The sequence below is a fragment of the Salmo trutta genome, chromosome 29 (assembly GCF_901001165.1).
Source record: "Salmo trutta chromosome 29, fSalTru1.1, whole genome shotgun sequence".
Classification (NCBI taxonomy): domain Eukaryota; kingdom Metazoa; phylum Chordata; class Actinopteri; order Salmoniformes; family Salmonidae; genus Salmo; species Salmo trutta.
In genome coordinates, this window is record NC_042985.1 from 21,659,535 (window position 1) to 21,684,119 (window position 24,585).

At 39.4% G+C, this 24,585-nt stretch overlaps 1 protein-coding gene across 1 annotated transcript; it reads right to left on the reverse strand.

The window, feature by feature from the left end:
• Positions 1-696: 696 nt before the first annotated feature.
• LOC115167126 (vesicular glutamate transporter 2.1) lies at positions 697-21,620 on the reverse strand. Its single transcript, XM_029721234.1, has 12 exons — positions 21,085-21,620; positions 19,057-19,312; positions 18,386-18,504; positions 16,456-16,570; positions 12,392-12,479; positions 12,175-12,261; positions 11,412-11,554; positions 6,623-6,772; positions 6,298-6,430; positions 5,986-6,096; positions 4,299-4,426; positions 697-4,169 (listed from the first exon to the last, which is right to left on the reverse strand). Exons 1-12 carry the CDS (start codon positions 21,156-21,158, stop codon positions 3,828-3,830), a joined length of 1,746 nt encoding a protein of 581 aa, XP_029577094.1. The 5' UTR covers positions 21,159-21,620; the 3' UTR covers positions 697-3,827.
• Positions 21,621-24,585: the final 2,965 nt, after the last annotated feature.

Consider the following 24,585-nt stretch of genomic DNA (forward strand, 5'->3'; position numbering starts at 1 on the left):
AATTCATCTGTGCCTTCTAAGCAACCACTCTTAGCAATCATGCTGGTCTTCACAGCAACCATTTAACAATCACTCAATCTATCGATTTAACAATCTGTAAAAAATATATAAACTCGGTGTACCAGTTTAGTGCTGAATGTTGCGAACATGAGGAAATATTTCCTGGGCCTGTTTCATAAAGAGTGTTGTGGGTCTCCCACCATGAGGGGGACTTCAGTCCCAAGGGTCTCTCTGAATCGAGCAGTTCTTCCAAATAGCCCTATAAGTGCTGCTCCTCCCTCCCATCTCCATTAAGAGGTTAGAACAGTCAATAGGTTCGGCTGAGCACGAGGGACGGGTCCATTGATTTCACTACAAGTCAAAGAAGGAGAATAGAGAGGGAGGAAGGGTCCTTTGGTGGAGAGGGGTCACCATGTCCTGTAAGCTTAGTGCAAGACGGACTCTGGTCGTGCTCAGACATCATGCAAGGTATACCATAAAGCAAATTCTCTGGGAGAGAGGGTGCTCTGGAGCAAGCTTGTAACTCTGAAGGACCATTGTACCAATGTTAGTAGTCAGACACATTAGGCACTTTTCCCTTGGAATCCTAAATACAGCAATTGGACTTAAAGCCAGGCTTCTTCATCTGCCTATACAGACTTCACTGATTGAGTTGTACGATTATGGATGTGTTCACACAAATACAGACAAAAGTTATGTTTTGTTCATTCGTTTTTTATAAAATGGATATATAGAGCATTTCATTTTGACATCAACAAATCTCTCCATTGACACAGCAAAATAAGCCATAGAATCACACTGTAACTTCACTCAGAGGCACAAAACAGGAAGAAGGTACCGTTACTTCATGTTATACATCTACCATTTCTGTAAATGTTAGATCACCTTTACAGACAATCTTCACGTCATTGAATATTGCAACAATGGAAGGGGTACAGGTAGTTAGAGACAGATGGTTGAGGGGGCAATAGGGGTCCAGCCACTGACAGAACACACATCAATCAAACCAACAGGGTTTAGAGAGAGAAAACGGAACAACAGCACACCCTCCAAAACGACCACTGGAAACTGTACAGAACAACAACGGATGCGCAGACACCAACAGGAGTGGAACCATAGAGATATGGAGAAGGACATCATCCATGTCACAGGAATGGCCCAGGGTATCATTCTCTTCTGGTGAGCAGTCCCCTCACAAACTCCTTGCATTATCAGCATGTCAAAGAGCTGTGTGGAGGACTCTAACTACATAGGTTTTATATTTTTACAAGTACTTGTGTTTGTTCTTTTCTATATTTGATATCACAAAAAACACGACTTGAAACGTAAAAGTAACGCTCTAGTTACATATGCTAGTGTTTTACATTTTTCAATGGTTGACAACAACTGTTACCATGGATTTATTGCTTTGTACACTGAGTATGGTTAGCGCCACCTGGAGAGGCCTACAGAGGCCTTCACTGCAATGTCCAGCAATTCCCTTAGTATATAGCCCTCCTGTTCAAACCCAGCTTGACACGTTACCTTTGGTTAATTGTGCAAAGAAATGGACACATTAGTAACAGTTTGAGAGACAAAATACATTTTGTGAAAGAAATAAAAAGTAAGAACATTCAGACTACGGCTTTGTTCCATGCATAAATACATTTCCATAAATACATTGTGAAGTGTTGACTTTAGGTCTCCACAGACAGACAGTGAAAAGCAGGTTTAGGTCCCTGACACGCTACTGAAACCAATGATGTATATAAACCCTGGATTGCTGATGCTATCTATTGGCCAAAGAGTGGCTTTGAAGCCACCGGTCAGCCATATTGGCACTTCCCAGTAGGAGCAGTCCTCCATTGGAATGAATGGAATTCTATAGTATTTCAATTAAATGTTTATAGGCCAAAATTACATGTATTTAAGTTTTATTTTGTAATGGGGACAGTAACTTATACTTTTAAGGAAAACATTTTACATTTATTTTTTGGAATGTTTAGCTCACATAATATAATTTAAAAGTATGCATTAAAGTTTCTGTAATAGAATAAACGCGGCAAAAACAAATGTAGGCATTAATAAATGCATTTTTATAGCTTCCAAAATATTTATTTACAATGTGGGGGAGTGCCAAGATAGAGGCGCGGAGGCTTCTAAACAACGCCCCTGTCAGTCATCTAGTGTATATATAAATCATTGACTGGAACCCAGTATATCTACACTGGTCATTCCCACTCTATACACACTGGCTAAATCATGTCTTGCTGCTCTTTTGATTGTCTACCTACTCTTTTAGGAATGGTAAACGTTCAATGTGACATACATTACATAGGCAGTAACAGCTATACTGTCATGTTTTTTTATTCAGTAATGCTCTAATGTTTTTACAAGTAGATGTAATATGAATCTCACTCACCAACTTGGCTAATTGTCCTCCTGGACTGGTAAGGTATAGTTTTCTTTAACAACATTGTCTATCTGGGTCACTATCCCAGTCTAAAAATGTTTCCTTTTCATTAGCAAAACATATCTCCTGCTGACGGACTGTCTGTACAGTAGATATACTGATTGGCTACTTCTGGATCGGCTGGCTGGTCTTTCTCTGCATTGCACAGGCCCTACATAGTGCCGGGCAGCATTTCTTTATATTGTCCATGTGCTCTTATACTTCATAGTTATATTTCTTTAGTCACCTCAGACAAACATTACCTTTAAACAACAACAAATCTCATTGAAATGCCTTGAAATGACTTGAATTGACTAGACAATAAAACTGACATAATGATCATAATAATTACATAACTGAGTTATGAATGTTCGTAACCTCCAAACGTACACTTTTAACAACAGATGTAACATTGTTATAGGCATGAAATCGAGAGCTTGGGACTATAAGGTTCTATCTGCAAGAAGATGATTCTGAGATAACTGGCTTCAAAGTTCCGAACCCTCATTGGTTTGAATGGTGTCAGCTATTTTTATCTTGTATTCTTTTGAACTTAACAACTTGAATTGGGGTATATTGGTAGAGAACGTTGAACAGAACAAGGCTATGTCACTAACGCCATTTTGGGAAAAAATGCAGATAGAACCTTATAGTCCCAAGCTCTCAAAATGGCACAGTAAACACGTGAGCAACGCTTCGTCATTTTTTTCTTTCATGCATCTTAAGACTTTTACATCAGCTGGCGAAAGTGTTATGTCGTTCTTCAAAACATTATTGTATTTTTATGCCTTTTTGTGTTAAAGACACAGTTTTACAAACCAATAATAATAAGAAAAGAAAATGATTTTGTGCATTAAAAGGAAACACTACTTTCAGTGCATTCAGAAGAGATACTGTACAACCTAAGACATACAGTCTCATTCCTGGTTAAGTTCCCTTTTTACAGTGACATGTTTCTTTTACACTGCAATGGCTGGCTCATGAGGAGTTGTAATAAGAACCAGTTAGGCATGATGATCCAGGAAGCCAGTTAAATCTTGTCTGATCGTACATAACAGGCTTCTCCAGAATGAACAAGCTCAGATTGATGAGGTGGAAATGGTTCACACTTACACACAATTGCACTCCAAATAAATATATCTATAATTTATATGCATATTACGTTTACAAATAGATCTGCCAATTTGATATGTGTTACATCTCTATAGTAATTTTTTATTTGCACAATAAAATCATCTTTTGAACTAATTTTATATTTTGAAATAATTATTTGAATTTGTGCAAATATACAACAATGGATTGTTATCTTTTTTGTTTGGTTTTTGACTTGTTTCGTCTAAACTGGTAAACACTACAAAATAAGTCTACCGTTTGATGGTCATTGTGTCTGCTGTCTCTAGGAGTAGTCCTGGTCCTGCCTGTAGCCATACGGCCCTCCCTCTGCCTCTTCCTGCACAAACTCCTCTTTCTTATCCCAGCTGTCAGCCCAGCCCCCGTTCTGCGTAGTGGCACCATACGTTTTGGCCGGACCGCCGCCCAGGGCACCGTAACTCTGGGTGATGTCGCCCGTCTCCTCTGCCAGCTCATCCTCATCGATGAAGCCACACTTCTCATCGCTGGTCAGCTCTGGGTCGGCCCACGGCTGCTTCTCTCCAGAGGCAAAGATGCCATAGAAGATGACTCCCCCGTAGTGAACCAGAGCAGCGATGAGGAACACCCACTGCCACTCTTCTCTAGTCTTCATGTGGACAGATGGAATATAAAGTGCTTTATACAAAGTCACAGAGAATTGTAGTTCTATCCGATAATGAATCTACGTTTAACCATAATGTTTTATGGACGTTCCAAGGGTAACAGAATGTCTTACCTTGTTTTTTGTCATGGCACCTACGATCAATGGGCATACCATGCCAGACAGGGTGCCCACACCGTTGGATATGCCCATAAGGATACTGGCATAGCGTGGAGCAATGTCTAAGTGATTGACGTTGAATCCTGATGGAAAGAACGTTCAGAATGAAATACAAGGTTTTCAGTGTGAAATTACTCTCTATAAGACAGATCTCTAAGACAACAATTGATTAGCATTTGATTAAATAAAATCAAGTGGTTATAGTTCTTGTGGTTTAACTGATTTCACTATAACTTAGACCTCGTTTCAATCAGATCGAGTGTAAACCCGGGATGGCCGACATCTGCATAACAACTGTTGGAGGTGTAACTGCGTTATGAACTGACAAATAAGTGAGTGGCTGCTGTTGTGTCACAAACCACTCCCTTCCTTAGTATCCCCACTGCGGTACAAGTTCAAAACGCTGATAGAACGTGTAGGCTAATGCATTATTTAATGTTCATTTGGATGGGGGGGATTCATAGCCTATCAGACAATAAAACATCACACATTTGAGTGTTTGAACTTGTAACGCGGCTGCATGAACTTCTAATTATAAAGTCGGATTATGAAGTTTGTTGGTTTTGTACTTGCATCCAATGGCAGTGTCCGCGATAAGCTGACGCAAGGAGCCGCTTGTTGATTTGACAGCTCTAACGCAGTTCCACCTCAGACACCGTCAAAACAACCGCTATGTGGGTGTCGGCTAGCGCAGATCTGATAGGCTCTAGCCCTTACGGTCTCTAGAGCTTTCGCTCATTCTTGATAGGTAATAAAAACCATCATTAGTAATGACCTTTTTTTCTTTAATTAAGAACACATCTCTCTTAATGGAGTACTCGTATGTGACTGTATCAAAACTACTGAAATATCCCAAACGTAATGTAAATGTAGTGGAAATTAAATTGAGATGAAAACAAAGCACCATGCAGCCATCTTGTTGCAAAGGGATTAGCTAGCCAGCGAATCTCCTCCCCCACACTGAGTGTCCTCTGTAGCTGCACACAGCCAGCCTGTATGGCAGCTCCTCTGGGACTTGTGCTGAATTATTAAATACTCCAGGAGAAAGCCCAAGAAAAATGAGTAGTAGTAAAACCAAGGTCTGCCTTGCAGCCACAAGCATCAGCTGGAAAAGATGTTTGAGAAATGTGAGAAATCAACCCTGTTCCCTTTGTAGCTGAATATTGCTGATTGCAAGTCCCTTTTAGACCACATCGGTGGCTGTGGAACGATAAATAGGGAAGTTAGCTTTTCATCATTAATCTTGTTCTGGAGGCAGCTCTGCAGAGTGATCACTAGCTGGCAAGGCCACAAAGTCATAAAATCTGATTTTAAACCTAACCCTAGCCACACTGCTAACCCTAATGCCTAACCTTAAATTAAAACCAAAAAGCTACGTTTTGTTTTCTTGAATTTGGACAATATAGCCAATTAAAATTTTTCAGCTGGCCCATCTATAGGAAATCACTCAGTTCTGCTTCCATGGCAAGATTCGTGACAATAAACATCAACCTGCAATAAATAGTGGCCATTCTAGACAGAATCTACGGTGTAGTTGGTAGATTTGTTCTCTGTCTACAAATAGTAAAGGAGGAGTCTCCTACAGGCAGCTGTGATCTATACTGGCAGACTCTCTGATACCAGGTGTTTAACAGACACTGACCTGATATGGCAAATCCACTGAAGCCCACAGCAAGGACCAGGAAGGAAATAGCCACCCCTTTGGTGTGGGAAAATCCCACTACCAGCAGCAGCGTAGCCTCCATGCCAAACCCTGCAGAGACAGACAGTCACACACATGCTACAGTAACCCAGGGGCTATGGGCCATCACATTTGCAATTTAATTACAGTCCCAAACAGAATTGCTTTGCTACAGTCATTGTATCACTATCATACAGATAGTGTAAAAGCAGTAGGATTCTATCAAACACATTTGATATAATTGTGCATGGTGTGCCGAAGGGGCTCTCTCACCTCCACAGTTCATAATCTTCCTGACTGTAGTGGTAGACAGGATGTTCCTGCTGCGTAGGTAGTCAGCCAACTGCCCTCCGATGGGCACAATGATTGTCATCACCAAGTGGGGCAGGGCAGACACCATGCCAACCTGAGGACAGGAACAGTTGCAATCAACATCAACATAGAGGTATTAAAAGGTATTAAAGTCAGTTAGAGCAAGTCAGTTAGAGCCTAGCACAACATTTTCACACATCCCTCACCTAGGCCTCGAGTACCATACCCCAGCAACACTGTTTGGCTAGGCTGGTGCCCTATCCTGGGAACGCTCCACTGGTCTCACCTTGCTTATCTCAAACCCAAACACCTCCTCAAAGTAGGCCGGCTGACTGATAAGCAGTAGGTAGAAGGTCCAGCTTCTGCAGAAGTTGGCCACGATGATTGCATAGACAGGCATGGAGGTGAAGAACTTTTTCCAAGGGGTCTTAAATTTCTACAATGGAGCAAAAGGGAGGAAAATACATGAGTTACCGGTGAAAGGGTAGCAGCGGTGAGAAAGAGAGAAACACATACATGCAGCCTATAGAGAGTGCCTGTCCGCACATTCTGCAAGATTTATTGTATATTTCAAACAATTTAAAAGTAGGCTAAATGCTACAGCCCACACTTCTACACAAAAGATGAATTGTTGTTCAATATTTAGTTTATCGTTAGATTATTGGGTTTCTATGTGCTGCCTTCCTATGGGCTCTGAGATTAAATAGGCTATGATGTTATACTCCTATCACATAGTAATACTGTAGCTACCCATACTGTCAAATACTTTACATAAGCTACCAGTCTATTTACTGTGTTGGCAGAATCTTTTAATCTTTTGAAGTAAATTATGCTGTAGCTGGCAAAAGAACTGTCAGTTTCTGAAAGAGAAAACATGGCAAATTGTTGTTGACCTGTCAGCAGAAAGTTTGAATTCAACAATGTTTTGCATCAAATTTTCCCCAATCCTATTTATGATGGTCTACCCGTGAATTCTGAAACATTGTCTACCGTAAAAATAAAAAAATCTATTACAGTACATCAGCCTGGCCTCAGAGCCATACGGAATATACTTTACGTTTTTCTGAGCACCTCCAAGACGTACTGTATCATACCTACTAATGGTCTAGTTACTTTGGACATAAGCGAAAGTAGGGAGGTTGGTCGGGGAGGAATGGTGGGCCAAAACAGTTCGGAACAGTTTGTGCATACAGTTGAAGTCAGAAGTTTACATTCACTGAGGTTGGAGACATTAAAACTCGTTTTTCAACCACTCCACAAATTTCTTGTTAACAAACTATAGTGTTTTGGCAAGTCGGTTAGGACATCTACTTTGTGCATAACACAAGTAATTTTCACAACAATTGTTTACAGACAGATTATTTCACTTATAATTCACTATATCACAATTCCAGTGGATCAGAAGTTTACATACACTAAGTTGACTGTGCCTTTAAACAGCTTGGAAAAATCCAGAAAACAATGTCATGGCTTTAGAAGCTTCTGATAGGCTAATTGACATCATTTGAGGCAATTGGAGGTGTACCTGTGGATGTATTTCAAGGCCTACCTTCAAACGCAGTGCCTCTTTGCTTGACATCATGGGAAAATCAAAAGAAATCAGCCAAGACCTCAGAAAAAAATGGTTAATCAGAATATTGCACAACTGCTATTCCAAAATGGTTCATCCTTGGGAGCAATTTCCAAACGCCTGAAGGTACCACGTTCATCTGTACAAACAATAGTATGCAAGTATAAACACCATGGGAACACACAGCCGTCATACCACTCAGGAAGGAAACGCGTTCTGTCTCCTAGAGATGAACGTATTTTGGTGCGAAAAGTGCAAATCAATCCCAGAACAACAGCAAAGGACCTTGTGAAGATGCTGGAGGAAACAGGTACAAAAGTTTCTATATCCACAGTAAAACAAGTCTTAAATTGACATAACCTGAAAGGCCGCTCAGCAAGGAAGAAGCCACTTCTCCAAAACCGACATAAAAAAAGCTAGACTACAGTTTGCAACTGCACATGGGGACAAAGATCATACTTTTTAGAGAAATGTCCTCTGGTCTGATGAAACAAAAATGGAACTGTTTGGCCATAATGACCATCGTTGTGTTTGGAGGAAAAATGGGAACGCTTGCAAGCCGAAGAACACCATCCCAACCGTGAAGCACGGGGGTGGCAGCATCGGGGGTGACACGGGGGTGGCAGCACGGGGGTGGCAGCATCAAAGCACGGGTGTGCTTTGTTTCAGTAGGGACTGGTGCACTTCACAAAATAGATGGCATCATGAGGAACACAATTATGTGGATATATTGAAGCAACATCTCAAGACATCGGTCAGGAAGTTAAAGCTTGGTCGCAAATGGGTCTTCCAAATGGACAATGACCCCAAGCATACTTACAAAGTTGTGGCAAAATGGCTTAAGGACAACAAAGTCAAGGTATTGGAGTGGCCATCACAAAGTCCTGACCTCAATCCAATAGAACATTTGTGGGCAGAACTGAAAAAGCATGTGCGAGCAAGGAGGTCTACAAACCTGACTCAGTTACAACAGCTCTGTCAGGAGGAATGGGCCAAAATTCACCCAACTTATTGTGGGAATCTTGTGGAAGGCTACCCGAAACGTTTGACCCATGTTCCACAATTTAAAAGCAATGCTACCAAATACTAATTGAGTGTATGTAAACTTTTGACCCACTGGGAATGTGATGAAAGAAATAAATGCTGAAATAAATCATTCTCTCTACTATTATTCTGACATTTCACATTTTTTAAATAAAGTGGTGATCCTAACTGACCTAAAACAGGGAATTTTTTACTAGGATTAAATGTCAGGAATTGTGAAAAACTGGTTTAAATGTATTTGGCTAAGGTGTATGTAAACTTCCAACTTCAACTGTATATTATGATGACATTTTGTGACTTTTTTCTTCATTGTGGACTGGCAAGGTTTTTTCGGCTATTCAGGCACACAAAACATTTTCTCCAGGCAAGCCAAAGTTGGAAGCAAAAGTGCCTGTTGTCGTTCAACGAGAGACGACTCGTCCTCATGCAAAACAATTCAACACCAAACATCCTAGTCAGATGCAAAATTGCACAGCTATGAAAATAAATGACAGATTTCTTGAGTTATTTTAGATTAATTCTGATTATTTTGAGGACGCGTATACTGGCTATGGCATCTCCAAATGGACAAATATTACTATTGATGCCTTTTCTCATTTTTCAATTGAAGGACTTTTAAAGTAGTATGTGAGCACACTCGTTCGGTTAGCCTAGCCGAGCTTGGAAGCATGCTGATGCCTTAATCCGCGACAGACTAGCAATCCAAAAATTGCATGTTCATGTCGCGTCAGGTACAACTCTTGTATTTTAGCTAACCCTTCTCCTAACCCTTATTCTAAACTTAACCCAATCCACCTAACCTGCTACATAAATTCACATAAACTTTGTCATTTTAGTTCTCCTAACCTTTTGATATTAGTTCCCCTAACCGCCAACATATTTTCTCTCTATAATTCTCCTTTGTTGTTATTGTGCAACAAACAACCTTGTCTCAGATCAAGACGTACAATACTATGCTTCATCCAAGATATATAATAAGATACGTCATCCAATTTGTATGCTATTTTACGACTGGGTAAAATGTATGATACTATACATCCTATAATTCATAGAATATTGCATGACCGCTATTCCATTCATATTGTAGCCTAAACTCCTGAGACCCAGCAATTCATTTTTGTCCTTTTTAGTGGACATCAGTTCTTGGTCCGTATCTCTAAGGCCATACAAGCCACTGTATTCAGTCTTATTGAGAGGACATTATGGGCTTTTCAATGATATCACATGTGGGGGTGTGACCTTGACAACTTTATATTCCTGGTTCTTAAAAAAAATGGCTGCCATTCAAAATATGGACATTTTATGGTGATTATAAAAGAAGTGTGTGTAATTATTAATGATCATTTTTGTAAGTTTGATATTCAAATTGTTTCTAGTATGTGGATAGTTAAGTGAGTTGTCAGGACTTGTAATATTTTTTTCACATTAAATAAGAGCTAAATAAGAGTTTATAAAAAATGTGCTCTGTAGTGGACACCCACATGCCGCATCTATGTTTTTCATCTACTGTACCCATTGACTGTAATGTCAATTTTGTAATATTTACATCCTAATGACCGATACAGAGGACACTTTTGCACATACAATAAAAAATAAATAACCATATTTTTTGACCCCAAACATTTTTTTTCCGGGTCACAGGAGGCTAACATAACATACCATACTAAATAGAGTGTCAGAGTGTCAGAGATTGCCCTGAGACTACGTTGTGTACTTACAGTAGCCAACATAAGCCTACTTCAATGTAAAAGATTGACTGTTTACCTGTTAAATTCGACTATATATTATAGACCGTGCTGCTTATGGGATTGCAAAACTTGAAATATATATAGCCTATCTATTTACTAGGCTACAAGGTCCACTTAAATGAGAGATACGCATTGTAAGAATATGAAGCCGTCACGGCTAGAAATGGTGAGGAATTTATTCTGCTACGGTTATGAAAATAAAAAAAACAGGAAAAGTGTCATATGTCTATATGTTAGATAAAAACAATTAAACACATAGATTTTCCATCCACTAGCAGAGATGTGCATCCTCATGGTCTAAAGTTTACAGATAAGTTAGCACATTGTCACAAGTTATATTTTTATAAATGTCAACTTATTTTGGCGCATGCACATTTTGTGGTATATTTTGGACGTACTCGCAGTTTATGCATGAGGCCTCAGAGGAGCAGAGATCAAAACAAGCCTGAATAGAAAGTGGGGCATAGCATCATCTCCCAATTTAATATCATAGGAATCGATTTGAGGAGAAGTGGACTTTGAAGACTTTGAGAACTCTGGCCTAATATCACTCAGAAAATGTAATGGCCTACTAAAAAACTTTGTCAAACTTTCACACAGATTTGGATTATTTCACTGAAACAGAGAAGCAGGGCATGAGGTTAGTTGAGTGAAAGTTGTTTGAAACCCTTCAAACAACTTTTATTCAACCAACCTCAAGCCCTGTCCCTCACCTCAGCAGGGCCCATGAGCTTGGCACTCTCCCCGATGCTCTCCTCTATGTAGACTCGTTCCTCCTGGGTGATGGTAGGGTGCACAGCAGGACTTTCATACGACACAAGGATCCAGAACATATACCAGAAGATCCCAAAGCACCCTGCACAATGATATTGGGATTGTTACACAGGATAAATAAAATGTGGGTGGTGGATTATGTATCTATTTTAGTCATTAGGGAGCCAAGCAGCAAAGCTACAGAAACCCTATTGTAAATGTGTTTTAATTGTGTCATTGTTGTATGTAAACATGTGAAAAGCTTAGATTGGCCTATACGATAACATCAAATTCATAAAAGGCAGTCTGATCTTTCAGAAATCCCCCATAGACTAAACCCCAGACAGAAAGGCCAAATTCATCTAGTCCAGGGAGAGATGGAAAATTATTGGAGAACAGTCCCACAGAAACAATGGGAAGAAATCAATGGTCTGGAGGTCTGAAAACATCAGCAACCAGCTTTAAAATGTCCTGAAGATGATGTACTATACGCAACATATTTTCAAACAGGTTGTTGGTTAGAATGTGAATAAATTATTTTAAAAACTAATTTGATAGCTATATAAAAAGAATAAAAGTTGAAAACTCTATATATGCTCCCAACAATTGAGTGGGTAAACTTAACCAACGTTTTGGCACGCATTGCCTTCTTCAGAATGGGTGTGCATCAGCTCATGCTTTTACATTTGGAAGCTATAACATCGCCATGGAACTCTATCTTACCATAGAGATAGAACACAGAGGACCAGCCTGAGTACTGCACCAGGATCCCTGCTAGAGGCATGGCTATGACAGCACCAGCATAGGAACCTGTAAGAGGAAATGGTAGAGAGGGGGAAGAGAAGAAAAAGGAAATCTAAATAGACAAAGTACAACTACTGTACCTCTTGCTTCACTACCATAGTGTGACAGATAAGACACCATTGAAAATAATATTTACCACAGAAGGAGGTGGTGGCCAGGCGACTCCTCTCCAGAGGTGGAGCCCACTTACTCCAGATCCCATGGCAGGCTGGGTAGGTCACTCCCTGGGTAGTTCACACACACCACAGAACCATGAGCAACTAAGAGTAGGTAACTGGTTTAAAGTAAATCATACTGCTGCTATTATTATTCAGTTCTAATGAATAAGATGGCCAGAAAATTCTGATCATCCTGCTCCTTATGGCAATAGCAATGGATTCTAGCAACACTGGTTAACATTTAGTATTTAACATTTTATTAGGATCCCCATTAGCTACTGCTAAAGCAGCAGCTACTCTTCCTGGAGTCCACACAAAACATAAAACATGACATAATACATGTACACAAGTACATCACAAGACAGACCTACATACATTGTAAATAAGTTTACATGCTTTCATACATTTATGCCTTCATAATCATGTGATTCATAGACTACTGAATGCAGGTGAAACACACGACAATGGAAATACAATAACAAGGAGGTGTGTGGCAAATAGGCTGACACTTTTCACTAAATTCCCCTGACGTGAATAAAGCTACCTTGTTTCTATAGTTACCGGCCTTAATAATTGATATCCGAGTGTGCAAAGCTTTCATCAAGGCAAAGGGTGGCTACTTTGAAGAATCTAAAATCTAAAATAAATGTTGATTTGTTGAACAATTTTTTTGTTACTACATTATTCCATATGTGTTATTTCATCATTTTGATGTCTTCACTATTATTTTGCAATGTAGAAAATAGTACAAATAAAGAAAAAGCCATGAATGAGTAGGTGTGTCCCAACTTTTGACTGGTACTGTATGTTTCATTTGTCACATATACCTGATAGGTGCAGTTTTACAGGGTCATCCAGTAGTACGGCGTCCCTGGAGCAAATTAGTGCCTGACTCAAGGGCACATTGACACCTTGTCAGCTCGGGTATTTCAACCAGCGACCAATCAGTAACTGGCCCAAAACTCTAACCGATAGGCTACCTTTCCTGGGGTAACATGTAATCTCTTAAACTTCTAGGCATTTTGTTACAATTACCACCCCTATGGGTTTCATTAGGTAAAATGAAACATTTATGAACATGAAATAACCACCCACTGGGCACAGACGTCAATTCAACGTTGATTCAACCAGTGTGTGCCCAGTGGGCAGGCCTTGAATCTTGAGCCTTGTTACAGTCTATCGCCCTTAACGGGTTAGCTGAGACATAGTGTAACGTGTTACAGTACCACCTGTTATTGGATTCATTTGGTAAAATGCAACATTCATTTGTCATCTTAACGTTGTCTTCTAATCTTTCTTCACATGTCCTTCAAATACCTCCCCCATTTTGACCCAAATGATTAATATATATAAAAAATTAAAATAAAAAACATGAGATTGCACACAACCATTTTAAAGACTAAATGTAGGAAACTGTGTTATTCAAATAAATGGTTTCGAACAGATTGTCACAGAATAATGGGAGAAATTGTAAACATAAGACACACTGATAATAGATTTGCCTGCACTGAGCTGACAATCACAAGAGATGATACTACTAGTTATGAGCTGCCATGGTTGTAGATCAAATATGACCACAAACAAAAACCAACATACTCTCTTCATTGCCTTTTTGATTAACATTAATAAGAGACGCAGTGCTCTGAGCTAACTGATGAGCCTATCATAACACTGACAATGCTGCTGCCATTAAATGTTCATTAGCTGCTAATTGGAACAGAGTGTGCTATTTGAAAATGCAATCTGCATGGACATGCTAGGAGGAGATTTATCCTAGCTATCCACTGGACTGATCTAAGATCACTATATATGAATCACTTTTAGGTCCTCCTGTAAGCTCATGGAATGTATACCACGCCCAACTTAATTCATGTCGCGCTATTTACTGAATATACTCAAAACACTGAAGCCTTTCCTTACAGAGACAAAAACAAGACATAACCAGATTAGCCTTTGTCACATGATGGCTCATTCAAATCAAGGACCCATTGGGCACAGACGTCAATTCAATGTCTATTCTACGTTGGTTCAACGTCATTTCATTGAAATGACGTGGAAACAACGTTGATTCAACCAGTGTGTGCCCAGATGAGAGCTACTGGCCCAGTCTCACCTCAGCCATCAATGTCAAACACGTAGATGTGCTGTTGTTATTGAATTACACCATTTATTATCACAAGACATTCATTTGAACCCTATGTCTATCACTCACAGCCAACGCAGCCTATAGACAATTATTTGAATAGAATTATTGCACTGAAAGTAGTTAGTAATGAGACAGGCCTGTGAGAATAAATATAAATTTCCATTCTCTGCAAGATAATGGACAATAAAGTATTATTCTAAAATTCCATCAATGGTGTTCAAAATGATTCTCAATGGTTGTCTCTGCTGCCAGGATGGTGTATCTGTTTCAGTGGTGTAAAGAACATAAGTAAAAATACTTTAAAGTACTACTTAAGTCATTTTTTGGGGTATCTGTGCTTTACTTTACTATTTATATTTTTGACAACTTTTACTTTTACTTATCTACTTTCAGTTTTACTTGAGTCGTTTTAAATGAAGGTATCTTTAGTTTCACATCTGATGGGTTTAGCTGGATGTGTTTTATTATGAGACTGTGAATGTAGCCTGCCCTTCAGTATCAACATGGCATCATGTTTACTGTACAAGGCAGCCGCTGCCAACATCTCTGTTTCACTATGCCTACTGGACAGTGCATTCATGAGCTGCTGATATATCAGCACATTGTCTTTGGGAATATGATTCTGGCTAGACCAGCATTTTCCTAACTGTGGTGTCACTACCAGAGAGCAGAGCAGATATGTTTCAGCAGGTTTATTGGTTTATTTGGCTCCCTATTAGCTTTTGCCGAAGCAGCAGCTATTCTTCCTGGGGCCCATACAAAAACATAAAACATGTCAAGTAACAACCCACTGGGCACACACTGGTTGAATCAACGTTGTTTCCACATCATTATTTCAATGAAATTACGCTGAACCAACGTGGAATCGATGTTAATTTGCCATCTGTGCCCAGTGGGAAAACAGTGATACACTGATAGACAAGAACAGTTACACAAATGTAAAATACAAAGATATACAAACAATACAACTACAGAATAATGTGTGTGATGATTGTATGTGTTAGAGTGTGATTGTGTGTGTGTGTGTGTGTGTGTGTGTGTGTGTGTGTGTGTGTGTGTGTGTGTGTGTGTGTGTGTGTGTATGTGTCTGTGTGTGTGTGTGTGTGTGTGTGTGTGTGTGTGTGTGTGTGTGTGTGTGTGTGTGTGTGTGTGTGTGTGTGTGTGTGTGTGTGTTTTAAGGTCATTTTGCTGTTTGATTGAGTAATTGGAGATGGAAGGGAGTTCCAAGCGATCATGTCTCTGTATAATACTGTGCTTTGTCGTCATTTTGTTTGGACTTGGGGACTGTGAAGAGACCCCTGGTGGCATGTCTTGTGGGGTATGCATGGGTGTCTGAGCTGAATGTTATTTGATTATGCAGACAATCTGGAATTTTCATCAGGGTAATATTTTTCATAAAAACTAGAAGACAAGCAGTTAATCTTTCATCAACCGTCAACCAGGAAAGACTGACATGTGCAGTTAAGGGCAAGGCGTGCTGCTCTGTTTTGAGCAAGCTGCAGCTTTTCTAGGTCTTTCTTTGCTGCACCTGACCATATTACCGGACAGTAATCAAGATGGGACAAGACCAGAACAACTACAGTTCATTTTTGTGTGAAAAACGCAAAACATATTTTTAGAACAGGCAGGGAAGAGGACTCTCCCACAACAAAACCCCAGCTGCAGATCAATACAACAGTCTCACATTTCCCAGGGTGCATTCTGGCTGTTGTACTGCCTCTATTCCATTGCCTCTGACATACTGTAGCCTAATCATAATTGAAATGCCACAAAGGAAAACTGGCTATTTTCAAAAACTCCGCTATTGACAGGATAGGCCTATGCAATCTCAATTAAAATGTGCATATAAAAAAATAGCTCTACAGAAATGTGACTTTTTAATTAAAAGGTCCTTACCTCCACCAGCCCTTGCAATATCCTCACAAAGATGACCAGTCCATAATGCGTCCGTGCCGCGGAGGGGATTAACATATTGAGCGTCGAGGTAAGGAAAATGGCTAGACCGAAAACCCTAAATGAAACAGAAATATATACATTTACACATATTGTATGTCGTAGGCCTATAAATCATGTTGATAAACAATGTATCCAGTAGGCCTAGTGATGTATTTAAGCTGTATTTATGTATTGGCCAATGTATTCTTCAAAGGCCTAGGCCTCTCATTGACTTGATGTTTAATTTATTAATCTCTGATTTTTTTATGGCCATCCGGGCTAAATTCAGCAGGGACCCATCGAACATATCACATTCCACACTCATTTACTGGCTTACTATCGAAATGGAGTTAGTGCTATTCAAATAGGCTATTCAATGTAATTTCTCTATCCCATTTTCTAATGGTTATATAAGGCCTATATTCGGCCTGCTGTTCTTTTTCTAATCAAATGGCCAATCTTACGTTCAATATATATATATATAATTTTCTTGCATAATTAAAATATTTAAGACTTGGATTTTTTTTATGTCAAGCATTGGCTAGTGCACCGTTAACTTTTCAATTTACGTTTGATAGCAATAATTAAATTGGAGAAAGAAATGAAAGCGTGATGACAGGGAGTGCCGACAGCAGACGGCATTGGTTTGAGCGCAGCTGAGCCAGTGGAGGCAATCGCTAATGAATAACACGAAACATGGTATTTTTAACATTTTTGTCACGTCTTGTACACACCCGGAGACCCCGCCCCTCCCACCCGCACGCGGGGGGCAACTCTAATCCGATTGAGGCAACTCTCTGGCACGAGACAGGTTGATTCGATTACATCTCAATGTCAATCAAGAATGCATATAGACAATAAACATGTTATACATTAAACTAGATTATACAAATGCAATACATCGTATATATTTAAATAGCCCGCTCAACAAATAGTAATATTGTATATACTCAACCAAATTGATAGTTTTTCTTCATGTATATTCAGGGTATAAATTGCGATCACCAAATTATTATGGGCACTACTATGATGAACAGTGGTCCAAAGACCCACTAAATATAAAGTAATTAAACCTAGATTTCCTATTATAATATCCTATATTTAATGCTGCTCAGGCGCATGTAGGCTAGTCCTAAACCTTATTTATAAGCCATGTTTAGTGTGCACAGTGCATATAAGCGTGAGTAAGCCTTCGGCGACGAGGACCGGGCTGGTCGCCATGCCCCCAGAATGCAGCAAATTAGACACGGCTCCCCCCGGGGACCTCATTAACAGGTGGCAGAAAGCCCTGTGGACCGGAGCGACACCGTCAAATCTCAATAGCACTGCCAGCGTCGGCGGCTGTGTCGCTCCCTCCCAAATGAATTCCCCATTAATGGCCTTCTCCATTGCAGTCAGTGTCACACTGGTTACTATGCATACTGTCTGCTAAACCTTGGGTCACAATACAGGCCTGCAAATTCTCCCTCTCATTTACAATAACGGCCGAATTGTCGTAAAGTTTTGAAACGTCCAAGTAAACCCTTGTGGGATGCCATTGTGTCTGCAACATTTTCAGACCATTACAATGTTGATTCTGTTAGAAAATTGTTATCACCAAATTTATTCTGACTGGAAAAGGTGTGATAATAACACGTTGAAAACCGATAACATATCCAGGCCTCAGTAGCCAACATCCACGTCATCATCACAGTTGCTCGGGTCTAACATATTGGGTTCATCTCTTCATGACTAAAAGAAATCAGACCTATTTTCATTTTTTTCTTGAGGGTCGTTAATTTCATAGTGATGCATTTTAGTAACCAATTGAATAATAACGAATAAATCCCATTTGGGACTGTGAGGAATGCGAACTTTAGTAAAAAAAATGTTTTAATGAATGTAGGCCTACCGGTTAGCTGCCAGTCTCGAGCATATGTACCCTCCCGGGATCTGCGTCACTATATAGCCCCAGAAAAACGAACCATGGATCATACCGACTGTCTCTGGGTCCCAGTTGAACTTTGCTTTCTTTCCAGTGAAATAAAAACAAAGACAATAAAACAAACCATAAAAAATCGATGAAACAGCATAATAAATCCTCTTCACATGTATAATTTCATTATAATTCAGTACAATAATTCACAAAACGTATAATACCGTATAATAACCTTAATAACCAAAGCCTACGGTCTCATATCATAACAGGAAATAAGGATATGGTGAGTAGCAGAAATGTGAGCTATAATCATTACTATCATATACGGTACACAATTCCGATGTGTAGGATACACAGGCTAAATGCTGTGTTATTATGGGATACGATAGTTTATGGTTGTGGCATACCTATTATGGCTGCACTGAAAAAGAATGGAGCAAAATGAATCTCGCTAGAAAACCAATACATGAAGGGAAATGTTCTGCATCTGCCTTTGCTTATTTTTTATTTCCAATAGAAGGTCAGGTCAAGTGTGAGAAGATTAGGAGACCTCCAACATCTGGACTATTTATAGGGACGACAAATTAGGGAGCAGGAGGGCGGTGACACGATGTTGACGTCAGTAAAGTGTGCACCACACACACCTCTGTGATGATGATCTTCCCATCTTTGTGAATAGTGCTGTTGTTGACCATTCCCACGATGGCCACGCCCAGGTTGCATCGGATGCCGAAGGAGATACAGAAGCCTAGACCGCTCATGATGGCGATGATGTATCGGCGGGGCAGCCCAAAACACGTGCAGTCGCACAGAGGTGCTTTCTTCTCCTGGGCCTCAGAGGGCCTGCCATCCTCTGTTAGTTCGATAACTTCACCAGTTCCCTGTCGCTTCTCCATCACCCTTCAAACAGACAGATAAAAAAAGTCATCCAATTTCCTCGGTTAATCAGCCTCAAATTAATAGATTAGCCTACGTTTGATATTTGAATGTTATGAAAAATAAAGGCATTTTAGTGTAGGAGAAATTCAGGCCTGTAATTTAAGTTAAATGATAGACCTACATGCCTATATATTATAGCCTGCAGCCTTCAAAATATGGCCTGCGTCATGTCCAATAATAGTCTTTAAAATGTAGAAGTTTTTGAAAATAAGGAAGAAGACGGATTTATATTTTAAAACCATCTTCTTTGGATAGCGTACTGGAACATCATTTTATTAGGATATCTAGGTCTACATTACAGAAATATGCCTATTCATTCTGGTGTTTTATGAGGATAGTGTATTCGCCCCAACGACTGGGGGCGCTATTTGATGAATGACAACCAACATGATTCAGAACATGATAACTAACATGATCCAGAAAATGTTTTTGTTTTTTTCATTAAACGAAAAGTCTACTTTGTAAGGTAATTGAACAACTATTAATAGAAAATAGCGATATATGTTAACGGCACCAGGTTCAATTTAATCGAATGCCAAAAAAAGCATCGTACATTGGAGCAGGAAGCGAATGAAGATGCGTCCACCGCATTGCAGCAACCGCTCACCTTCACCCTCATTTGCATTCACGGATTGGGCAGTTGCTCATCTCTCCAGGCAAACATTCACGCTGCGGTTTCAAATGCATTTATGACCATATGCACAATTAATTCGTTTGCCAAAAATAAGACCAAATAAAGCTTAGCCTACAGTTACAATATTAGGCCTATACCTAAAAAAATACATGTGAAATCGACATAAGGAAAAAATGATAAGAACTCTATCTTATTCACAACGGCACTGTAACAATGAAGATATCTAATTAAGCACTCCTGTTTAGAATATACATTTGGAATATCAAAACTACTGCACATAATGTGTAATTTACATGAACTACATTAAGGTGATCATTTCGTTATGCCCAACGAAAAATACATATTTTTAACGTAATAACATGTAACTGTTATTTCATACAGCCTAAGTTTACAGTGGGATTTGGAATCCAAATAGGCCCATCGAAGGAAGCAACAATGAATCGAAAAAAAATTCTAACCAAAACGAAATATATTAATTTAGAGCTTCAACAATACATTTATTGACAGTATGCTGCAACTACAAGCATCAGAATATATGTCTGAATGAAGCCCTTGCCACTTAGCAAGACAAATCAGTTAGACGTTTAGACTAGTAATAAATCGATACCCCTATCATAAATAATGAAATAGATACCCTCCCACAACTACAGGAGGTTTTCAGTAAAATATTTAAAATATTACAGGGACGCGGTCACAAGCCAGTTGCAAACGAAGATAACACTATGTCGATGTTTTATCTAATCGCATACATACTAGGCTAGTTCACGGCAAATGCTTTTCATAGCTATCTGTTTAATGCGTGAATGTATTAGTGACTTTTTCCACATGCATCAAGGTCCTTCCTGTGCTTTCACGAGGTTATACAGAATTGCATAATTTTCCCACTACGTCTATTAGAGGCGTGACCATGACTGCAAGCTGTTTGAGATAAAAGTAACACACTTCTCGGCATAGGATAGGAACGTACAGTAGTCTACCATTACACCGGAATATTACACCACCATATTGTAGACCTATCACTTGAAAATACAGAAATCATAACCAGCCCTATGTTTAAACATGGACTAGCCTGCATATAAAACTGAATTTCAACACCTACTTGTACATCTGCCCCAGGGTCTTCGCCCCAAATTCCTTTATTCCCTCTTTGGCTCTCATCTTGACGGACTCCATATCCAAATGTAATGTTTTTCTCAAAAATGTCTATTGTTTAAGCTTCATGTTACGGTACAATGTGACCGAACACACCGTCAGAGCAAGCGATGTATATGATTATTTGATAAGAAAAGCAGACAAGATCTGTAGCCTATCACGCGTCGATCGCTGTAAAAACGCCTACATATGAGAGAAATCAGATGAGCTCTGATTCCCCATTCCCCATATAAACTAATCGTTCGCCTCACGTACAAGTGCATGCAATGCCATCGTGATGAAAATGTACAGATAATTCCTAAAGCGAACGAAAGAGAAAAACGTTAGAAGCGTCTACGGTGATAACCATATCATTTAAAACAAAAAAACAATCAGTAAAAGCGGGAACTAGCGGTGTGTGGAGTTGCTTCTATAAACCACAGAGCTGGGCTTGCGCGTCTCATGTGGAGAGCGCCAGTTTTTCTGACGTCGCGAGAACCTCTGGCTGTTCAGCACCAAGGTCAGCGACAGCCTCGTGCACACTATCTGCGCGTGGTGCACGCCGCATCCCCATAAGTGATGACCAGAGCGATATTCAATATAGCCTACTGTCCTGAAAGCTATTGTTGTTACACTGTAATCGACTGATTTAGGGAGTGGTTCAGCCTGAAATAAGAAAGGATGGTTTGATTGCATTTGGAAATCATAACCTTACAAAGTGTGAGGGCTATGCATGGTGACATACAAACGCAAGTCATTTTTAGTTTTACAACCTTTCCCAATATTTGTTTTAATATCAGGCATGAAGTCTACATGTAGCCTACATAAAATACTGTCTTAGCCTCCCGAGGGCGGCGCTATGGAAACCAGATGAGGGCTCGTATGAGCTCTCGTGAAAACAGGAATCCATCAATAATTTAGGCATCCCCCCATACACTTTCACCCACCTCTCTCTCGCTTGCTCTCTCTCTCTCTCTCTCTCTCTCTCTCTCTCTCTCTCTCTCTCTCTCTCTCTCTCTCTCTCTCTCTCTCTCTCTCTCTCTCTCTCTCTCTCTCTCTCTCACACACACTCACTCACACACACACACACACACACACACACACACACACACACACACACACACACACACACACACACCACTGTAACTCTAATATCAAAGGATAGAAGGGTATAATATGGAGGCTACCCCATGCATATTCATTGAAACAATGTTGCAAATAATAAAATCATTAATCCACGTTTTTGACTATTTCGAGAGACTTGCGGTTCCACCACAATTCATTCTGAAGTTGGGTCATTGTGAAATATTAAAATGTGAGAGCCAGACACCTTTGAGAGACACATGGGGATTCTGAAATAAACTGGCACCTACCTAATGCTAATACAATATAAATGGACTGAGGCACTGACGCCATCTGGCGGGCACTTAGTATAATTCCTATCAGGTTTTTGCATTAGGCCAATGAGACATCCTCGAAGTACACTAAGTTTTACATGCAGTACTGGCTGGGTGTGAAATCGTGACGATCAACTTTATTTAAAAAAAAACATGATATTGACTGTTATTTGTCAAATATTTGAAGTATTTCTCATATGAATAGGCTACTATTGTCATGCCTGTATTATCCTATTCTATACATGTTGTTTGACAATGTTTTTGAACAACTGTAAATAAATGTGAATTTGAGATTTCATAGTTATACAGTAAATTGTAGAGTGCACACATTTAAAATCCTGAAATATTTTATTTAAAGGAATTACATTATCAAAATGTTGTTAATAAGGTCAATAGCCTTTCATGCAAAACAAGCAAGACAACATATTTAGATAACACAGACTATGATATTAAAACATATGAGTTGTGAAACATCATAGGAATAGAACAATAGAAAGTTATTGTTTTTGAAGAACATCACAAAAAGTAAACATAGACATTTAAGGCATTGATCTACTGGTCATGTACTATGGCTTGCACCACTATAGTTTCCACCATCAGCATGAGAGGCTATTAACATTTACAAAACAGATTAGTTCAAAACAGTTGAACCGAGAAAAAGCCTACAGAATAAAATCTGGTCAATAATCTACAGAAATACCTAATCTTACATTGAGTAAACTATACTTTACAAATGTAATCTGTACAACAATCTAAATAATAAGTGGGTTGTTTACTGAAATTAATGTGGCAACTACTGTACATATCCCAACATTCTTCAGGTGTATACTGGCTGTGATAAAATAGTGTGAATTTATTGCTGTAAAGGGGACAGTTCACTGAAGTTGTTAAAATATGCATGTTTCTATATGCATGAGTGTATATACTGTATAGCTAACACCTCTGTTTGCACAAATCACATTACAGTAACTTGAAATCGATTCAATAAGCTACAGTCCCTTTTGAAGTTGAATTTCATAACAATTGCTTTGAAACATGTAATCTAAAGTCAACTTTCCTTTTAATATGAGACCATCCAGACATGTTGGAATGATTGACAGTAAACAGTAATAATGTAGTGGAGTTTTCTGTCTGAAAGACTCATTGGCTAAATCCAATCAGTCCCATATAAGTGCTCTGTGCTAAAACCAAATTAAAAAGAGAAGGCCATCCATTGTGCTACGGAGTACAGACACAGAGTATGACAGAAAAAGCTTAACTTAACGTAAGTAAGTAATGACTAACAGGGCTGAGGAATCAAATTTTCCTGCTTACAATGAGTTTGAAAAGTGTCAAAATAAAGAGCAGATAGATACATGTGCGAGTAACACAGGCAAAATCACATTTGGCTCCCACACCACAAGAAATCATATATACAGTTGCATATCTTGCCATAAATCTAAACAAGAAAGAGGAATGCAACCCCAAAAACAGGGCTAATATTTTTTTGTCTGGTATGACTTAACATGCCACTCAAAACATTTCAAATGGAGTGTAGATTATATCCACTGGAAAGGGCTCTATCAGCCCAAACATACACTACCGTTCAAAAGTTTGGGGTCACTTAGAAATGCCCTTGTTTTTGAAAGAAAAGCACATTCTTTGTCCATTAAAATAACATCAAATTGATCAGAAATACAGTGCAGACATTGTTAATGTTGGAAATGACTATTGTAGCTGGAAACGGCTGATTTTTAATGGAATATCTACATAGGCGTACAGAGGCCCATTATCAGCAACCATCACTCCTGTGTTCCAATGGCACGTTGTGTTAGCTAATCCAGGATCCCGGAGTCGCCTCTTCATTGATGACGTTGAGACTGGGGTTTTGTGGGTACTATTCAATGAAGCTGCCAGTTGAGGACTTGTGAGGCATCTGTTTCTCAAACTAGACACTCTAAAGTACTTGTCTTCTTGCTCAGTTGTGCACCGGGGCCTCCCACTCCTGTTTCTATTCTGTTTAGAGCTAGTTTGCGCTGTTTTATGAAGGAAGTAGTACACAGCGTTGTACGAGATCTTCAGCTTCTTGGCAA